The following is a 17192-nucleotide window of genomic DNA, read 5'->3' on the forward strand; positions in this document are numbered from 1 at the left end:
TTACTTCAGCAATAAAGAGAGTATATTTTATACTGCAGTTTTTCTTTTTGTTAAATCATGACTTTCTAGTAAATGACATCCCAGAAGATATTTATCAAAGCAGGAAAGCACTAGAAAGGAGCACCCTGCATTCACTTTAATATTTCTCCTTTTCTTCTGACATTTTCTTGCCTAGAGATCTAATTCCATTAAATATGTACATTTTTGACTGGAAGACTTCTTCATGTATCTTTCAGATGAATCTTAAAAGTACATAAGGTCTGTAGGGCAGGTTTTTTTAAGTGCAAATGAGGTGCACAGTAGAATATAGTCTATGAGGCTTTTCAAATTATTTATATTCCTGCAGTGCTTTACCTTTCTCTTTCTGTGATAATGATAAGGAAGAAGTGAGACTCCAATGCACCTTCTGTGGAACACTGTCAAACAACATTAGTCATATTTAATATCTGACATACAGGAACTTACTTTGGCTGATATCCATTTTTATTGGGTTTATTAGATGTTACCATGTCTGTAACTTGCTCTGATCCACGTAGCGCATCAAAGTGTTAAAACCCATTAGACCCACGATTGGTCAGTGTTAGAGCCCTGTAATGCTCTTGTGGATGGATATAAATTAACATTCCCTCATTAAGCCTACTTTGTAGTACATGTGAATCTGCTATAGGAATAATGACAGCTAAATGCTCTGTTGGCCCCGGGCCATGCCCACTTGTGCTATTCTCCTCCAGCCTTCTCCTGAATCGGTGTAGAGCCGGCCCGTACCAGTGCTTGGACAGACGTACTCTCCAGGTCACTTGGGTGTTGTAGAAAATGTTATGGGGGCTAATTAGGTGGCTGTTTTCCCCACACCAGCTTTGAAACAATGACCTCATGTTGTATTGGAGGCCTCTGTGCTGTAAGAGGTGCTGCTTCATATTTGGTATAAAACAAAGGTCCCGGCCATTTGCAGTCATTAATGGTTTCATGGCTTTCTCATAAGAACTTGAGTTAAGAGTATTAATCCTGATGTCCGAGCCAAATTGCTACTTGAGTAATTATAATCTGCCTAAGTGTCTGCTTGCACTGCTGCTAGTGTCATCCTGCTTGCATTATCTCTGAACATCTCAGGCCATATTTCAGATCCCACAGCTGAATAACTTATCCCACAGCTGTGCAGTAGCCGTAGCTGAACTGCAACAAGAAATATACAGAGCTATGCTGGTATAAAGATTGGGAGAGGAAGGCTTTATTTTCTCCAGTCGTGTTGAGAAGACATTTAGTAAAATAAAATTATGCAGAGGAGTAGCTTCAGCAGGAGTAAGAAATGACAGAATGATCTATTAAGTCTCTGTAGGAGGAATTTCAGAGCTCACTAAGTCTTTCCAAACCTTTTGCTGGGCCAAATATTTACACCTCCAATAGCGTTACCTAGCTATAATACCTCCAAAAATTCTTGTGGTCAAGGGCTATATGAAATTTAAGGCCATCTCCAGTCCACAGACTCTGGGCCACTCATTTGTATTCTTACCAAAAATGATAAATTGTTCAACAGAGCCTCTCTTTCTCTTGCTTTGTCTGCGGCTACTCACATGTTCTCATATCTCCTCAGGTCTCCTCCCAAGACTTCCCAGTTCTTCCATCCTCCCAGAGACATAAAAATATTTTTCTCAGACCTGATGCTTAGCTTCTTACAGGAATTTAGTTTACTGTCAGCTTACAAATTGCAGAATATAAATAAACCTAATTTACAGTCACCACTAAAACCTAAACCCCAAATAATTGACACCCATGTATTAAGACATGGCATACTCCCAGTGAAACACAGTACCTGTATACAAACCGTAGCTTTGTGGTTGCTCTTGGAGTTCAGCTCCATGTTGGGCTTGGAATTTGAAAGCATGCACATAATTTTCGTGTCCACCTTCCCCAACAAAACTGCTCTTGTTTCTCATCTTTGCATGTGTTGTTTTTGCAGTTGGACTTAATTCAACATTTAGTCTGGTATGATAATATTGCCTTCCCCTTAAGTTCCTAAAGTGTTTTTGGACTGATGAGTACTCTCAGCCTCCTTCTCCTCCTCTTTCTCCTTCTTCTCCCCCTTTCCATTTCTAGGGGTATGGCTACTTAGGCCCACATCTGGAAGGAAATGAAGATTTCCTATGTCCCTCAGTGCCAGCTCAACCCTCTTTAGAAGTCTCTAGGTTTGTCCCCTGTAAATATGGTCTTCTCTAGTGTCACCAGCCAGTTTCTAATGTCGGAACGAAGCAGCCCATTGAGATCCTAAGCCTTCTTGCATGTCATTTTTTCCCTGAAGTTTCCCTTTCTTTGCTGTGTGGAATTGTTTCCCCTTCCTGAGTCTTAATTTGGCTTTCATATGGCACTAAGGTCTGCACACAACTTTTGACAGGGGTAAATTCAAAGAATAAGTCATCTAACTTTGGTTGCTACAAGTTTTAAAAATCGTAGTGCAGATGTTGAATAATATCTGAACCTTTTACCTGCTCAATGAGTTCTGGTGCCTGCTGACTTCTGCAAAGTGTTACCTGATAGCATCTCCCATCACCCTGATGTTTTCCCAGAAGTACTTGAACTTTGGCAGTTTTAGTTGCACTGCAATCACTGTCAGAAAAAATAAAAATAAAAATAAAAATATTAAATGTATTTCAGTTTAGCACTAGGATTGCAAGAACTTCTCTGTGATTTCTTCCTTTGGGCTGCCTGGCTGCTGCTCTCCACATACACACTCCATCCCCAGATGTTTTGATAGCATCTCTGCTGATAAGTACCAGCAATACCTCAACAAATAAAAGTGTAAAGTAAATAATCACTGTCAGCAGAAATATATAGTTGAGACAGCATGTTTTGAAATACACAGAGGTTAGAGTCTGTGATCTCTTGAAGAGCCAGGACCCATGTGCACACTGCCATATGGCTACAGACACCTATGGGATCCAGTAAAAAGATCTGTCAGCAGTTTTTAATTTGATGCATGCATCTCTCCATGTCTTACATGGGAAACATCTGAAGAGAAGACAATGGATGAGACATTAGCAAGATACATATATGGCTAAACCCCAAAGAGAGAACACAGATCGGTGCTAAGAAAAAAATGTATATATATTATGCTTAACTGTCTACCGCAGGAAAATTGTTGAGAAAGGGAACAACACTAAGTATGAGCAGTTCCTTCTTTCCTCACAAGATGTTCCCTGCCTGAATCTCATCAAGCCTAAAAGAACTCCTCTAAGGCTTCTTGTCCCCACTACAATAGATAATTGTTATATCCTTGTTTTCTTTTGTTCCTATTTCCACCATTGATAGCAGCCTGAGAGAAGAGGGGTGGGGAAATATGTAGCTCCTGCAAAATCATTGTAGGAAGAATAGCCAGAACATAAATGATACTGTTTTGGCTTCAAAAGGGTAAGCAGGTGTCTTAGGAGTCCCAGAAGAGCGATGTGCAAGCTTGTACAAACAACCTCCGAATCACGCCTGTTTGTTATTCACACAAACAGAGTTGAAACCATTTGAATTCCTCAGTTCCCAGAATTCAGATGGTGCACAATGGCCCATAATGAACAGCACCTGTGCTTACCTCAATTACTACACAGAGTTGAACAACAGCAAGAAGGGCTTTCAAGAATATTTTTTCAATAATAGATTTAGTTATGTCTTTCATAATTGGATTCAAAAGCTCAAAATTTCATTTTGCAACTTGTTCATGAAATTTGTATGAAAAAGTCTGGCGTTTATTCAAAAGAAATACTCTATGAACAAGAAATTGCAAAACAGCCAACTGCTGGTAACTAAGCAGCCAAATTATAGTCCAAGCACTTGGCAAATACACCGTCTTTTTTATTATTTCAGTAATTGAATTTCTGTTAAAGCGTGGAGCATAATTTAACATCAGGAATTTATTTATAATACAATAGTGTTTCAGTAATAAATGCATTATTATTGTCACTTTTAATGGAGTCTTATGTATTCCCTCAGAGACTGTGTGGCAGACTCTGAGACAACCACTGCATCAGTGTTGTTTGTAGACAATTGAATTAATTGGAGACAGGGTCATTAACTCGACCTGAATACCTCTGATTGCTTCTGTAAATAAGGTTAGAGAGCAAATGGCTAATCTTTGTTGTCATTATAGATTCTTTTTACATTTTCACACTGCCTTGTATATTAAGATCATTTTGCTAAGCAGCTTTTCAGGCTGTCGTCGTGTTTACAGTATTGTCTTGCATGGCATACAACCGTAATTGTATCAGACTTACATTTCATTTTCCATATCTATATAAAACACGATACTAGAGAGAGACCTATTCTGAATTGCAGCACATAAAAACCATTGGACCAACAAATTAATAAACCAAAATGAATAAACTGTAGCATTAAAAAATAATCAAATCACAAAACAAAAGTTGATTTTGTTTGCTTTTGTTTGAAAATTCCAACCTGCGAGACTTGCCAGGGATAATATAGTGAGTCCATTACTCAGTTGGGAACATGACCCACAAGGCCAGCTCTGTGTATACCAGCCTGTGAGTTAAATGTTATCTGGACTTTTGGCATGCATTCTGTTGGAAAATGAACAGCAGGCTGTCATTTAAGCACAGATAGAACGCAGATATTTTTCAAGGGGGGATCCAAAAAAAGGTTGTGAGCACACTGTTCCATTTCTCAACAAACTTAATAAAGAATGTAGCCTGAGAGGTCTAGGAAGGCATGTGTCAGGAACAAGAGGCACCCTAAACTCGAGAATGAGGTCAGGTTCACATTGAACTCAGGGATACCAACTTGTCATCACTCCCATATTCCACCACATACTTAAAAAAAAACATTGCTTTCTCAGAAACAGTCTTGTAAGTAGAAGAAAACAGCTGGCAGTGTCTTATAATATGCCTGGTATTTGCATGTATTTCTTTCATTCTAAATTTATATTCAAGATGGGCTTGAACCCAAACCCCAGATATGCAGCGTGAGTTATCCAAACTCTGGAGCCAAGTGTGGGATCCTGAGTCCATCTGTAACCTAGATGCTAAGTGATGTTTTATGAATTCAGATGCAAAAATAACAGCCTCTCCACTTCAAAACTAGCAAGTACAGCTTTCAGCTTCAAAACCGTGCCCATGTCAAACTCCCATTGACAGCCTGTCGGTGCAGGAACCCAGCCTGCCTTGAGCGCGGTGGGAGGAACATGCTGCCACACCCCTGTCTTCTCTCAGCAGCTCTGCTAACTCACTTACATGAACATTTGGGGATGTTACTTCATTTAAAAAGCAGACGAGGAAACATAGCATTGGTTAGGATAGTAAATTGCTCCAGGGTTTTGAAGGTATTATGTGGACTTAGAGTCTGGCTCCCCTAGCTGGTAGGTTTTGCTCTGCAAAAAGAGAGATCAGCCAAGCAGTTATTAATGAGCATGATCCTGCTCAGTTCTGATCTGAAATTCAGTGTCAGCCTTTCTCGTCTGGGACATGTCTGTGTCTCTCCCTGAGCATCTGCAGAGAGTGCAGACACTGGTCGTGCTCATCTTGGACACCTACTACAGAAGCAATCAGTCCTGCTCAACATCTTGTCCTCTTTCTCTGTCTTCTCCTCTGGGGGCTGGCTTTTGAGTCCTGTCCTTAGTTAATTTAACTTTATTATCTCAAATACTGCAGGCAAAATGAGAGAGGGTTTGTTGTTGTGGTGGGGAGGTCTTTGTTTTGGTGGTGGTGGTGGTTTTTGTTTGTTTGGTCGTTTTAATTCTAATGCAGAAAATAAATATGTCAATACTTCCCTACTTCCCTGCTGGTAGAGCAACACCCCGCTCCTGGTTTTCGTCATTAACAAGCAAGAGAGCTTCAGGTCTCCATAACAGGCAATGAGCCACCATGCTACATCAGGCATTAGGAGATTGACTGGGCAGATGTGTGAAGAACACATTTGCACCTTATGAAAGGAATGATTATCAAGTTAAAAACAATAAGAAGTTCAAGGGAGATTGAACTTTGCTTATTTACCTCTGTACCCAGGAGGAGCTTGGATCTTTCTGACCTTTGCTTGTCAGCAGACCTTCAACAAATTGTTGAAACAATAACACTTCGTCAGGCTGAGGAAAAATAGATGCTGATGTTGAAAAACCCATTTATTGTAACTCGGGAACATAAGTGTTCAGAATGAAAGCATCTTAGCTGGAAAGATTTTAAGAAGAAATAATTTAAGTAATCCTAAGGATCTAGATTATTTTGTCCATATTGAAAAAATAGACAAGCTGTTGCCTTTTTCAGCACCCTATTGCCAAAATCCGCTTTGTCCCCAGGATTGTGGCCACTCCAATTATCTTTTCCTCAGGCCCTCTTGGGGAATATGATGTTTGCCCACAGTCCTTTCTATGTCGGTTAGTAGCTGGCTCTGCCAGGCGTCCCTGTTTCTCTCAGCCTGGATTAAGCAAACAGGTAGAGTTACAAGGGGATAAAGTACTGAGCAGCACTTCTGGAAGGCATCCAGTGCTGCAACTGTTAATTTTGGGGGTCCCCATTAGGCTTTCCCATTTAAATCAGCTGGCTCCAAAGGTTCCCTGCAGTCCTTTGCTTTGCAGTGTTTTGACTTGACGCCCACAGAGCTCCATCCTGAAGGTGCTGAGCTCCCCCTGGAAGAAACAGCACTGTTTGCACACAAAATCCCAGCAACAGGATCTTGCATTTATTTTGGTGTTGATGAAAAAGGCTTGAAAGGCAAGATTTTCAGCCAGATAAGGTTAAAGAATTAAAGATTCTCTGTTTCCTTTTGCTGTCATTCAAAATAACAGGCATAGAAAATTCTGTTTAAAATAGCTGAGCCTTTTGACTTAAAGGGTTTTCATGTAGAAGATTTAAGATGTCAGGTTTAAACATGACACTGATAGTATTAGGCAAAGTATGAGAGCAGATACTTGTAGTAACTGTCATTTTTTTGACTGTTTATTAATGGTCTTTTGTGATTTATAGTGAATGTTGTGAAGAATCTTCAGGTCCATTTATCACTGAAAGAAGCACCTTTTCTTCTTAATACCTACGTATGTCATAATTAGCAGTGGATGCTCCTTAAAGATACAGCTCTGTTCTAACATAAAATCCTTTGAGATGTTACTTAGTCCTAAATAGATTGATTTTTTTTTTTTTTAATCAGTAAAGCAGTGTAGCCATGTATTCTGTAACTGGCAAAAAGCAACATTAAAAGGAGCTCATGTGAGGTAAAAATACAGAGAAAGTTCATACTTTTCACTCCAAATGGAGGTTTTCACCCCGTTTTAAAACAAATTCTAAGAATACCTACGTTTCAACATTCAGCTCTATTAATATTTTACTTGAAAGGTTTCTGCCTGTTCAAAAACCAAGTTGTATGCTGGAGTACATCTTTATATCCATGAAAGGCTCTGATGGTGTACCATAAATTCATCATGTACGTGTAGGAATACTTATTTTAAAACTATTTCAACGTAATTGCCCTTTATTAATAATGTTGACTCCTTTTTAGTATTATGGCAGTAGCAGTGAAACTGTCTGCTTGCAGTTTTCATTAGTGCCCGTGTACTTCCGTGGCCCCTGCTATCTGCTGACTTAACTCTGATGAACATAAATATGCTTGGAGTCTCACAGTGCGATTTGTATTAAGAACAGGGAAGAAGCACCAGGAATTGAATTGTTTGGGCCATGAAATCCCAGGGAGACACAGGAACTGAACGAGTTTTTGAAAGTCTCAAGCCAGTGCTGTTACCACAGGGTTGTCCTTAAAACAGTGTAGTAGGAATTCCTGTCCCCGGTTCCTCCTCTTTGCTCTGGTCTGGAAGTGGCTGTGCTGACGATCTGTTCCCAGGGAATTCACCTGGAGAGTAAATCCTCAGGTAGTTTCCTGAGCTGACATTGTGCCACTTGTACACAGCGCACAGGTGGGAATGACTGCTGTAAGGCTGTGGAAAATCAGGATATGCTTTTTGGCACCATTTCAAGCTCAGAGGTGTTGTCTTACACATGGAAAGGAAAAAAAAAGTCCTTCTTTCTCATGTTTTCTGACTGCTTGGCTGCTCAGGATAGTAAAACAAGCATTCCTCAGATAGCAGATGTGATTGCAGGTTTTTGGGATTCAGAGACTTCATGTGGATCCATCTGCACCAGCGTGTCTTGGTCCCATAGCTCCCATTGCTGTTCCCAGTAGGCCCTGTACACTGAATTCTGTTTTCAGTTGGAACTGAAGTAGAACTGAATTAGAACCGAGCAGTGTAGTTAATTTACAATGTTATTTTTGCAAGTTTCTGCCATACACGAATGAGAAAAAAGCCAACACTTTGCTTTAAGACGTTCACTTTGGACATTTTTTTTTATCATGACCACACTTGGACTTTCTCCTGAAATAAGTAAAGAAAAAGTACAAATAAGTGACTCATTAAATAAATATGTATATATATATATGTATGTTAACTTGAAATTATAAATAATTAGAGGGGTGAATACGTACCTGTTAACTTTCAAAGAAGATTCACAAGGTGTACTGAACAATACAGTATTCCACATTTCCTTTGTGGAAAATAAATAAGTTTCTACGTATCAATACTCGTATGTAGCTTGATTCAGTGGGGCAATATTGATATAATAAAATGGTTCCATTTACATCAAATGGGGCCCTTTGGAGTCTCACGGTAAGAGATAATATTCTTGTTCTTCCGCATGCCAAACACACAGTAGCACATCAGGGCATAGTACAAATAATACTCTCTGACACGTGAATCCATTCACTAAAATATCGTACATCAAAAACTCTACATACATTGCATTCTCTGAATGATATCATGCTCACAAGATTGTTTCCAAACTCTGAGGTGAGCGGGGGGATGCACGCACAAATCATGGACACAATATTGCTTTTAATATGCAAAATCCCCTTCCCTTCCGTGTCAAGTGAGTATAAGAAAGCTGTGAAATTGGAAGGAGGGTGATTACCATACCAATAGTTCAGAAAGTTTTTCATGTGCACCAACAGGGATGTGTCATTAAAATTCCTTCTCTTCTGTTGTATTTTATAATTTCATGGATGATTTGATATGTTACACCTGTTCTTCATCGCAGGTGTGATAAAGAGGCAGAACTTACTGTGGCCCAGGAAGAAAACCAGGAAAAGGGTCAGAATAAGACAGCAGAAAGGGTAGCATGGTTAAAGTCACATTGCAGATATATACACACAGTTCCACCTAGGATTTGTGGCTAATGTAATTCTTTATTGGAAGGCTTTGACCTTGTTACGGATTCTTGGCAGTTTTCCCCACTCTATTCATTACTAATGCAAGCTGTCAATCACTTTAGTTCTGCTTTGACATAGATTGTGGCTCATAGGAGTTAGCTCTGTCATTCTTTTTATTTCTTTCATCTTTACTATCCTTTTTTATGGTCTTTAAAGCTGGAAGTATAAAAGGGTTATATGGGTATGAAAAAAATCTGTTTCAGTAACTCTATCAACCTTGTTATAAACAGTCTTTGATTAAAACAGTTACTTTTGAACACAGTAAAATGAGAATGTGGCTTTTTACATACAACATCTTGTAAACTAGCCTCCCCCTCAAAATAAATCAGAAGTCCTATTTGCATTACAGTGTTCAGGATTGATACAGTCAGATCAGCTGCCACGTACTGAATAGCGCACTGTAGAGGTTTTTGCTTTCCATGTGTTTTGACATGAGAGAGCCGTCATAAGTGATGTCTTACTATGTGTGCTAATGGTTGCTGAAGTAACAATTTTCACACCTTATTTCATTCCATTGACCTGGGTGGTGATTAATATTTAAAAAGGGCTTGATACAGGTTTTCAGTTCCTGTGTCAACTTGATCTTTGAAAGTTTAGATTTGAATCCTACCAGCCTGGTGATAAATAATTTAATACTAACCAATGGAAAGGCAGTGAACAAATCATTCAGAGCAATCCTTTTCTTCAAAAAGCAATCTAATGGCAGTCATATATAAATTTGAAGATATAGATATGAACAATTTATTTTAAAAAAATGGCAGCTCGCTTTCAAATTAGAATAGAATATTACTTCCTGATAATCGCGTAAGAATAGAAAAGAAATAAAACTTTGTTATTGAACAGTTATGGTATTAAATTCTGACACTAAATATTAATCTTCTAGGTGCTACTGTATTATTATCTGTTAGAATAATGAAGCAGGCTTTTTTTGAACATTTACACAGAATTAGCCGGCCTAGAAAGCCCCTCAGGTTCCTCATGTTTTTCTGTAGGAAGAGACTCTGGTTGGGCTGGCTTCTGAAAAGATGAAGACAGTTTGTGTCCTCCAGCTCTTCTCTCAGAATGCAGTGTAGTGAGTGGGAGAACAGTACTCCCCCATGAGTGAGTGAGTGCTACGGTCTACTCTGCTAGAGGATGTGGTGTGGTTGCAGTGCGCCCAAATCTTGCTCAGAACTGGGGACCCACCTTCCAGTGCCATGTGCAATCGGAGTCTTTGTTCTGAAGAACATCTGCATTTAAAATAGAGAAGTCAAATTGAGGATAGGCACCACAGTCTCTCTTCTACTTAGCAGTAAGTGATGCACAGAAATGTTTATTTCTCAGACTCAGAGCAAAATTCCTCCAGATCCCTACCCAATGCCTTAACAGGAAGATCAACAGTTCTGTCCAGTCTGTAGTCACTTTTCCAGGACAGAGCTTCCCCTTTCCAGATTTCATTGGTTGCATTTTCCCTAAAAATACCCTGTGCAGTAAAGCAACCTTTGCAGAGTGATGCTTCTTGGTGGAAATACATTGCCAGCATTGATGCACTGTTGACTTACTGGTCAGTTCCCATCTACATTTTCCCACTGCCCAGCAGCACTCTGCTTTCTCCAAGCTTATGTTTTGATTTCTGGGTAGAGCAATGGAACAAGTGTCCAATTCATCATTGGCCTAAAAAGGAAGGGTTGAAATGAATAACGCTATTGTTTGAGGGCACTGTCAATTTGCCAAATTCTCTTTACAGCAATTAGCATGACTACATCTAATTGGTGAAAAGTTTGGGGAAATGTCTAAGGAGTTGTTAGGAATTTTTGTTCCTTGATGAGTTATACGGCAGTGGTATGAATTATTCAACATTTTTTACCTGTATATTTATAGGGTAAAATGTTGAGTGTTTTTCTTATTAGAGGTTAATGAGTTTTAGTATTTCAAATTATTTTTGTTTTAACTACCAAGTCTAATCTCAAAGGCCATTTATTACATCAGTACTGTAAATGATGTGTTGAAAATAAAGTAATAATAGTCTAGATGATAACAACTACTAAAGAAGTATAAGTTGCATGTTGGGTCTTCTCTTCTCTAGGCAGCATAAAAATCCAGACATATACAAATGCCACACCTGCTTTCATTGGTTTTGGAAAAAGACTTCGTAAATTAGAAAGAAAAAAAAAGGGGGGGGGGAAAGCTGAAAGGAGACATTTTAAATTTAGGCAGATCACCCATACCAGTCAACCACAGTGAATGAAAGACTGCTGGTGTGTTTGATAAACTTGATGCAATTCCCCACCATGAACCATAAGCAGCTGGCTCCAGTGCCTGCTCTTGACAGATGCCACACACCTGCAAGTCTCAGCTTCTCTGACTTGAAGCTTGATTTCAACAAGTGCTGAAAACCACTGCCAGGTCCTGGTGATACTGGTGCTTGTCCTCTCCCCCAAGACATTTCTCATCTCATACTTTGTGCCCACACTGTGCCACATCCTGCAGCCAAGCAGCAAGGGACAGGGGAAGTGCCACATGCTGCAAAAGCAGCAGAAGGGAGATAGGTAGAAGTGCTGCAGAAGAGCTTCCTTCCAAATTGCTTCCAGATGTGCAAGTCTGTTCTGTCTGCTTCATTTCTTGGTAGCAGGGAGGCAACCAGAAATGCTTTCCAGCCTGCAGGCAGTTAGAGACATTATCATGATGACCTTTGCAAAGGATGGAGAGTTGATTCTCCTTCACTTGCAGGATGGGAGTACTTGCAGCACGTATAGTACTGCTCCAGCAGCTCTTGTCTGTGTGGTGCGAGAAAAGCAGCTTCAGAGAAGGGTAAGCAGACCCTGATCTAGCTGGCCTGAGGAATGGGGAGCCGTGTTGTTGAGTCACATGTGTGTTTTTCCTCCCAGATAGCACCCTTGTGGCACAGCTCTGGGAGAGGGTTGAGCACATCTGCCTTGCAGGGTTTCAGCTCATGTGCTGAGCACACAGCTGGGAAAATGTGGAGCACGAAGTGAAAAGGGGGTCAGAACCGATGTTTCCATTAACTGCAGAGGGGCTTCATGCTCACAGAATTTGTCAGGCCTGCACTGAGTCCAAGGGTGATCGTAATACCTCTAATGTTTGCTCTGTGTGTTTGGATTGCAAGCTCTTTGGCCCAAGGACCGTCTCATCGTGTATTTACACAGATCCTGGCACAGCAGGTCACTGGGCTCGGTAGGGGCCTCCAATCTCAAGTGATAATAATGAACTGGCTTTCTTTTAAGTGTTATTTACCCAAACAATACTGTGTTCCGTTGTGAAGCATTGTTTTTATTAATTTTTTTTTCAGTTCAAATGAAATAAAAACATTGTTCCTCAGTGTTTGAGTGGACAATATGAGTGTTCATCTCCTGCTGAGAAATAAAAATTCAAGAGTTTCAAATACCAGTGCTTCCTGCCCCCTTTAGTCACTCTGAGGACTTGTGTCTGATGATAAAATGCTTTAAATCCATTTTAAACCTTGTCCAAGCTGGCATTCCTTGTTTGGATCTTAGCAACACAACAAAGCTTGCTTTGAAAGTCTTTTACAGAGGCAACCCTGAGTTCATGTAGGTGATAGTTATGTGAAGAAGCCCAATTTATTCATGTAACAGCTGCTTGAATGCACATTTGCAGAATCTATCCAAGCATCTTTTAAAGCATGTGATTTAGCTTTAAAGCTGAAGAAGTCTTTGGGAAGAGCGCAAACCAACCTGTTCTTCTGAACTAAACGATCTATTTTATTTAAGAAAAAAAAGCAAGCAAGCAAGCAAGCAAAGAAGCACAGAAAACAACACAGATTTTTTTCCATGCACTTCTTTGTGAAAGGTCTGTATGTTTTCTTCTGTTTCACTGATCAACATTATTAGAAGATGACTGTGCATGTAGCTATGTGCAAGATGTCTCTAGTACTGCGAGATGCTAGGAGAGGCATTTTGGGTCTTATCTGATTGTTTCGCAATGCATACAAACAGGGCTACTCTCAGCTCAAACTACATGATGAAAAGTGAATGCTTCTGCTTTAAAAATATAGATCAGCAATGATGTCTTCAGCATGAAGCCGCCTGATGTAGCCAAGGCATAATTTTATTATCCCAGATGAAAGACAAATATGACCTCATTGTGTTTCGTATGAAAAAACATTATTTTGAGTCTGTCTGGTTCCTGCAAGCTTGCTGAGCTATGTTATTCAGTAATTTTTGGCATATGATAACTTTTTTTCTGAGGCTGGTGTGCAGAAAGAGAGGAAATCAGGCCAGGTTGGAGCTGCCATCTATTTCCATGGTTTCGGTCTTGCCCTTTGAGTTCTTTGTCAGACAGCTGCAGTCTGCCACAATACAACTCCAGTTTTTTTATGTAGGCACATCCCAGCTACAGTGTCAGTTCTCTTCCAGAGGGCTGAATGATGTAGGTTGTATTTACAGGCTGGAAAGGTACGGGCCTTACCTGCTGGGATACTGGCTTTTTCTTCTTTGATCCATTATAAGAGGCAATATTCTTAAATCAGTGATCTTAATGAGGGCAAATTTGCAAGCACTGACAACCGAGCATTTTGGGGGGCATACCTGCATAAATAGGTGTGAGCAGACCCACCTTGCCCTGACGTAAACCACCCCAGACAAGGAGCTTTGTCACTGCAAGAGGCTGGTGCAGGCTTACACACCCTGCCCAAAGGCGCGGTAAATCCCTGCAGGTGGCTGGTGCCCCACCAGCTCCATGCACCCACGGCCCTGCTGCTCTCTGCACGACCGCTCCATGCCATGCTGCCCGATGCTCAGCCCCGTGCTCTCGGAGCAGCTGCTGGTGGTTAAACATTTCTTTGTCTTTGCAGATAGCTCTCTGCTAGGGAGGTGGGAACTGGGGTTTTCAGCTAGGATGAAATGTTAATATTGCCGTGCTCGCTTCCATTTTGGGGTGAAAAGAGAAAATAGAAGTGAAACAGATGAAGCTCACAGATTTAGGGGAAAAGCTATTTCTGATTTACAACTTCTTTGTTCTGATAACTGTAAATAACACTTTTCTCAAGGTTGATGTTGCATTTTATTATTTTAGAACAGAAGTGTCATGTTGTCCTACTCAGATTGGGAATCCTTGTAGTGTTTTCTGTTTTTTTGTTTATTTTGTTTTTTCCTAGTCCTTCTTGTGAACAATTGTAATAAAGTAGGAAAAGTCAGTTTTCATCTACTTGCAGTGTTTCCCAAACAGAAAATATAAGACCAAAACTACAAGATATTGAATTGCAAGTCAAACTCCCCCACAGTCACGCTCACTTTTACCCCACTGTTGTTTCCTTATTTACTGTAAAAAAGAAGTGAAAAAGTTATTTCCCTATACTTTCCTGTGCTTCATTGAAAAGAAGAGTTAAAGAAAGAAAAACAAGTGCACAAACGGTTTCTAAAAATTGAAATTAAATACAAATTTAAGATCAATTTTGTAATGTATCTATGTTTAATTATTGGTATTTCCAAAAGTATTATATATGTTTTTAAAAGCATCTGTTCTTTATATTTACCTGTTACTTCCAGCTGAAATTTGGTAACTAGCTCTACTAGAGTCAGTTGAGCCTCTAGAAGAGGAAAAAAAAAAAAAAAGTATATGCGCTTTAATGAGCAACAAAGTTAGTGATCTGTAGCAATTACCCAAGTGAGTAATTTCGTTTCATTAATGCACCCTAAAGCACCAAGCTGGTTTTGTCAATGGGCACTGCAGGGCCATTGCAATGCTCAAAGAGACAGTTATGTTACCAACCACAGTGTAAGGGATAGGTTTACCAACAAGGAGGGAGAGAGAAAGTAGCTTAGCATGAGAAGAAAATTAAAGACCATTTATTATTGTCATGGAAGCCAACAGCAATACTTCTGAAGACTCTAGTGGAGCAGGATTGGTTTTCTTCTGGCTCTTCTTACTTCCACTTTCTTGGTTACTATGTTTTTTAAGAGGGCATCTTGATGCACGTAGCATCTCTGAAAGGTGAAGGAGGGCATGTGCCTGGCTTAGATGAATCCTTCTCACAGAAAAACAAAAAAGCAGATAGCAGAAATGAAGGGAAAGCAGTATTATAACTTCAGGGCTTCTCTGGATCACTAGACATGGGACACACACAGCATATGATATATTAAGGTGAGGTATTGAATATCCATAAAAGAGTACTAGCAAATGGTGTCAATTTTCAAACACTTTGCTTTGTCAGCTTCACAAATTTAAAATCAATCATCAAAAAGTCTCTACATAGATCAGCTGAAGAGACATAAAACCTTACAGTTATTTCCCTGACCAAAGATAATAATAATAATAATGTGAAATTAAAGATGAGTTTATAAAGACTCAGACTGGCAGTGCTAAAACTGGGGTCATCCAACCTCTAAGTTTAGAAATAAATGCTGAGTAAAAACAATTGAGACCCAGCTCACTGCTAATGAATACATCTTGGAGGACAGTTGAACACACAGAAAAATGGATTTCACAGAGAGACTTATTTTCAGCTTGAACACCATTTTCTCACTACATTATCATAAAGAAATCATCTCATGAGAGAAAAAACAGCTATAAATAAAAAAACGTTGGGCAGTCCCTAGAGAGTTGTCAGAAATGTGTAGTTTTTGTACACCACAGTGTAAAAGTATTCATTAAAATTAATTTTTAAAATGCCCTGTCCAACATTAGTTGCCTGATGTCCTTTCTTTGTTCATAAATTATAAATGAGCCAGCAAAAAATGAAGAAAGCATGATTTCATTAATAAATTATTTAAGTAAGATTGTTAGTTTTTGCAATCATTGGGCTAATAAGCTCAAGCTTGTGATCATATAATCACAGAATGGCTCAGGTTGGAAAGGACCTTAAAGACCACCCAGTTCCACCCCCTGCCATGGGCAGGGATGCCACCCACCAGACCAGATTGTCCAGGGCCCCATCCAGTCTGGCCTTGAACACCTCCAGGGCAGGGACATCCACAGCTCCTCTGGGCAGCCTGTTCTGTGCCTCACCACCCTCTGAGGGAAGAATTTCCTCCTAAGATCTAATCTAAATCTCCCCTCTTTAAGTTTAAAACCATTCCCCATTGTCCTATCATTATCTGCCCGTGTAAAGAGTCTCTCTAAAGTGAAACTAAAGTGCTTCTCACTTGAGCATGATGATGATGATAATGTTATTAACACCATTATCAGTGTGTCCCACGAAGCATAAACCCAGCCGGCTCCCTTGGTCCCAACGTGGTGCCATGGCCTCTGAAGCTTCCTTCGGGGCTGTACTGCATGAGCGGGAGCCGATGCTGAGGACAGTCGGTGTGAGCAGGGTTCGCTGGGTGGCTCCCCCCAGGTCAACACTTCAGAATCTGAATGACAAGCAGCATACTGACCCAAGGGGATCTTCTCCCCACAGCGGCCTGCCGGTGCCAGCAGCACATGCGGCTGGCTTGGCCCATTCCAGCGGTGGCTCTGGGAGCTCCAGCGAGTCCGAGAGCAGCTCTGAGTCTGACTCCGACAGTGAAAGCAGCTCCAGTGACAGCGAGTGCAATGAGGAGTCACGCAGTGCCACACCGGAGGTAAAAACACCTTTGCAGATATCCCCTGGCAGATGTTTGGAGGGGGGAAGCATCAAAGATAGAGAAATCCTACTCCCTGTTAGGAAAATGTTGGGATTCTGTGCAGCTTGGTGCTGTTGACTTTTTTCTCCCTTTACAGTTTTATGTGTATGACCCACATACTCATTCTAGCTTTTGGAAGAATCCTTCTGGCCTACATTTGAATTGCTTTAAAGAAATATTTAGATTTTTGCCAGTAGCTAGAGAAGATTTTATTGACACAGTATTCAGCTGGGACTAAGGAAAGGCAACATGACAAAACTATATCTTCAGGGACCAGCTAAACTTTTTAGTTGTATTAAATTTCTTCAGGGCCACATTGTAAACCAGATAAGGAAGCCTAATTAAGCATAAATACCCCATAAATACTCCCATAAAACTAGCAGTCACCACTAG

At 40.2% G+C, this 17192-nt stretch overlaps 1 protein-coding gene and 1 long non-coding RNA gene across 15 annotated transcripts in view; one reads left to right on the forward strand and one right to left on the reverse strand.

Moving 5' to 3' along the window:
* The window catches only part of LOC308177205, a 37257-nt gene extending 20671 nt beyond the window's left edge, over positions 1–16586 (reverse strand). The window contains exons 1-2 of the long non-coding RNA XR_013938948.1: positions 8458–16586; positions 1–8347 (exon numbers count right to left, since the gene is read on the reverse strand). The exon at positions 1–8347 is cut by the window's left edge and continues 20671 nt beyond it. This is a non-coding gene — a long non-coding RNA (uncharacterized lncRNA). The remainder of the gene's footprint in view (positions 8348–8457) is intronic.
* AFF2 (ALF transcription elongation factor 2) overlaps positions 1–17192 on the forward strand; it is a 366650-nt gene that overhangs the window by 305363 nt on the left and 44095 nt on the right. For all 14 annotated transcript variants that reach the window (XM_080553964.1, XM_080553958.1, XM_080553963.1 and 11 more), the window contains one exon: positions 16595–16757. In XM_080553964.1, coding sequence (XP_080410090.1) covers positions 16595–16757 — 163 coding nt within the window. The remainder of the gene's footprint in view (positions 1–16594; positions 16758–17192) is intronic.

Source organism: Anser brachyrhynchus (genome assembly GCF_964034855.1).
Source record: "Anser brachyrhynchus genome assembly, chromosome: 13".
NCBI lineage: Eukaryota > Metazoa > Chordata > Aves > Anseriformes > Anatidae > Anser > Anser brachyrhynchus.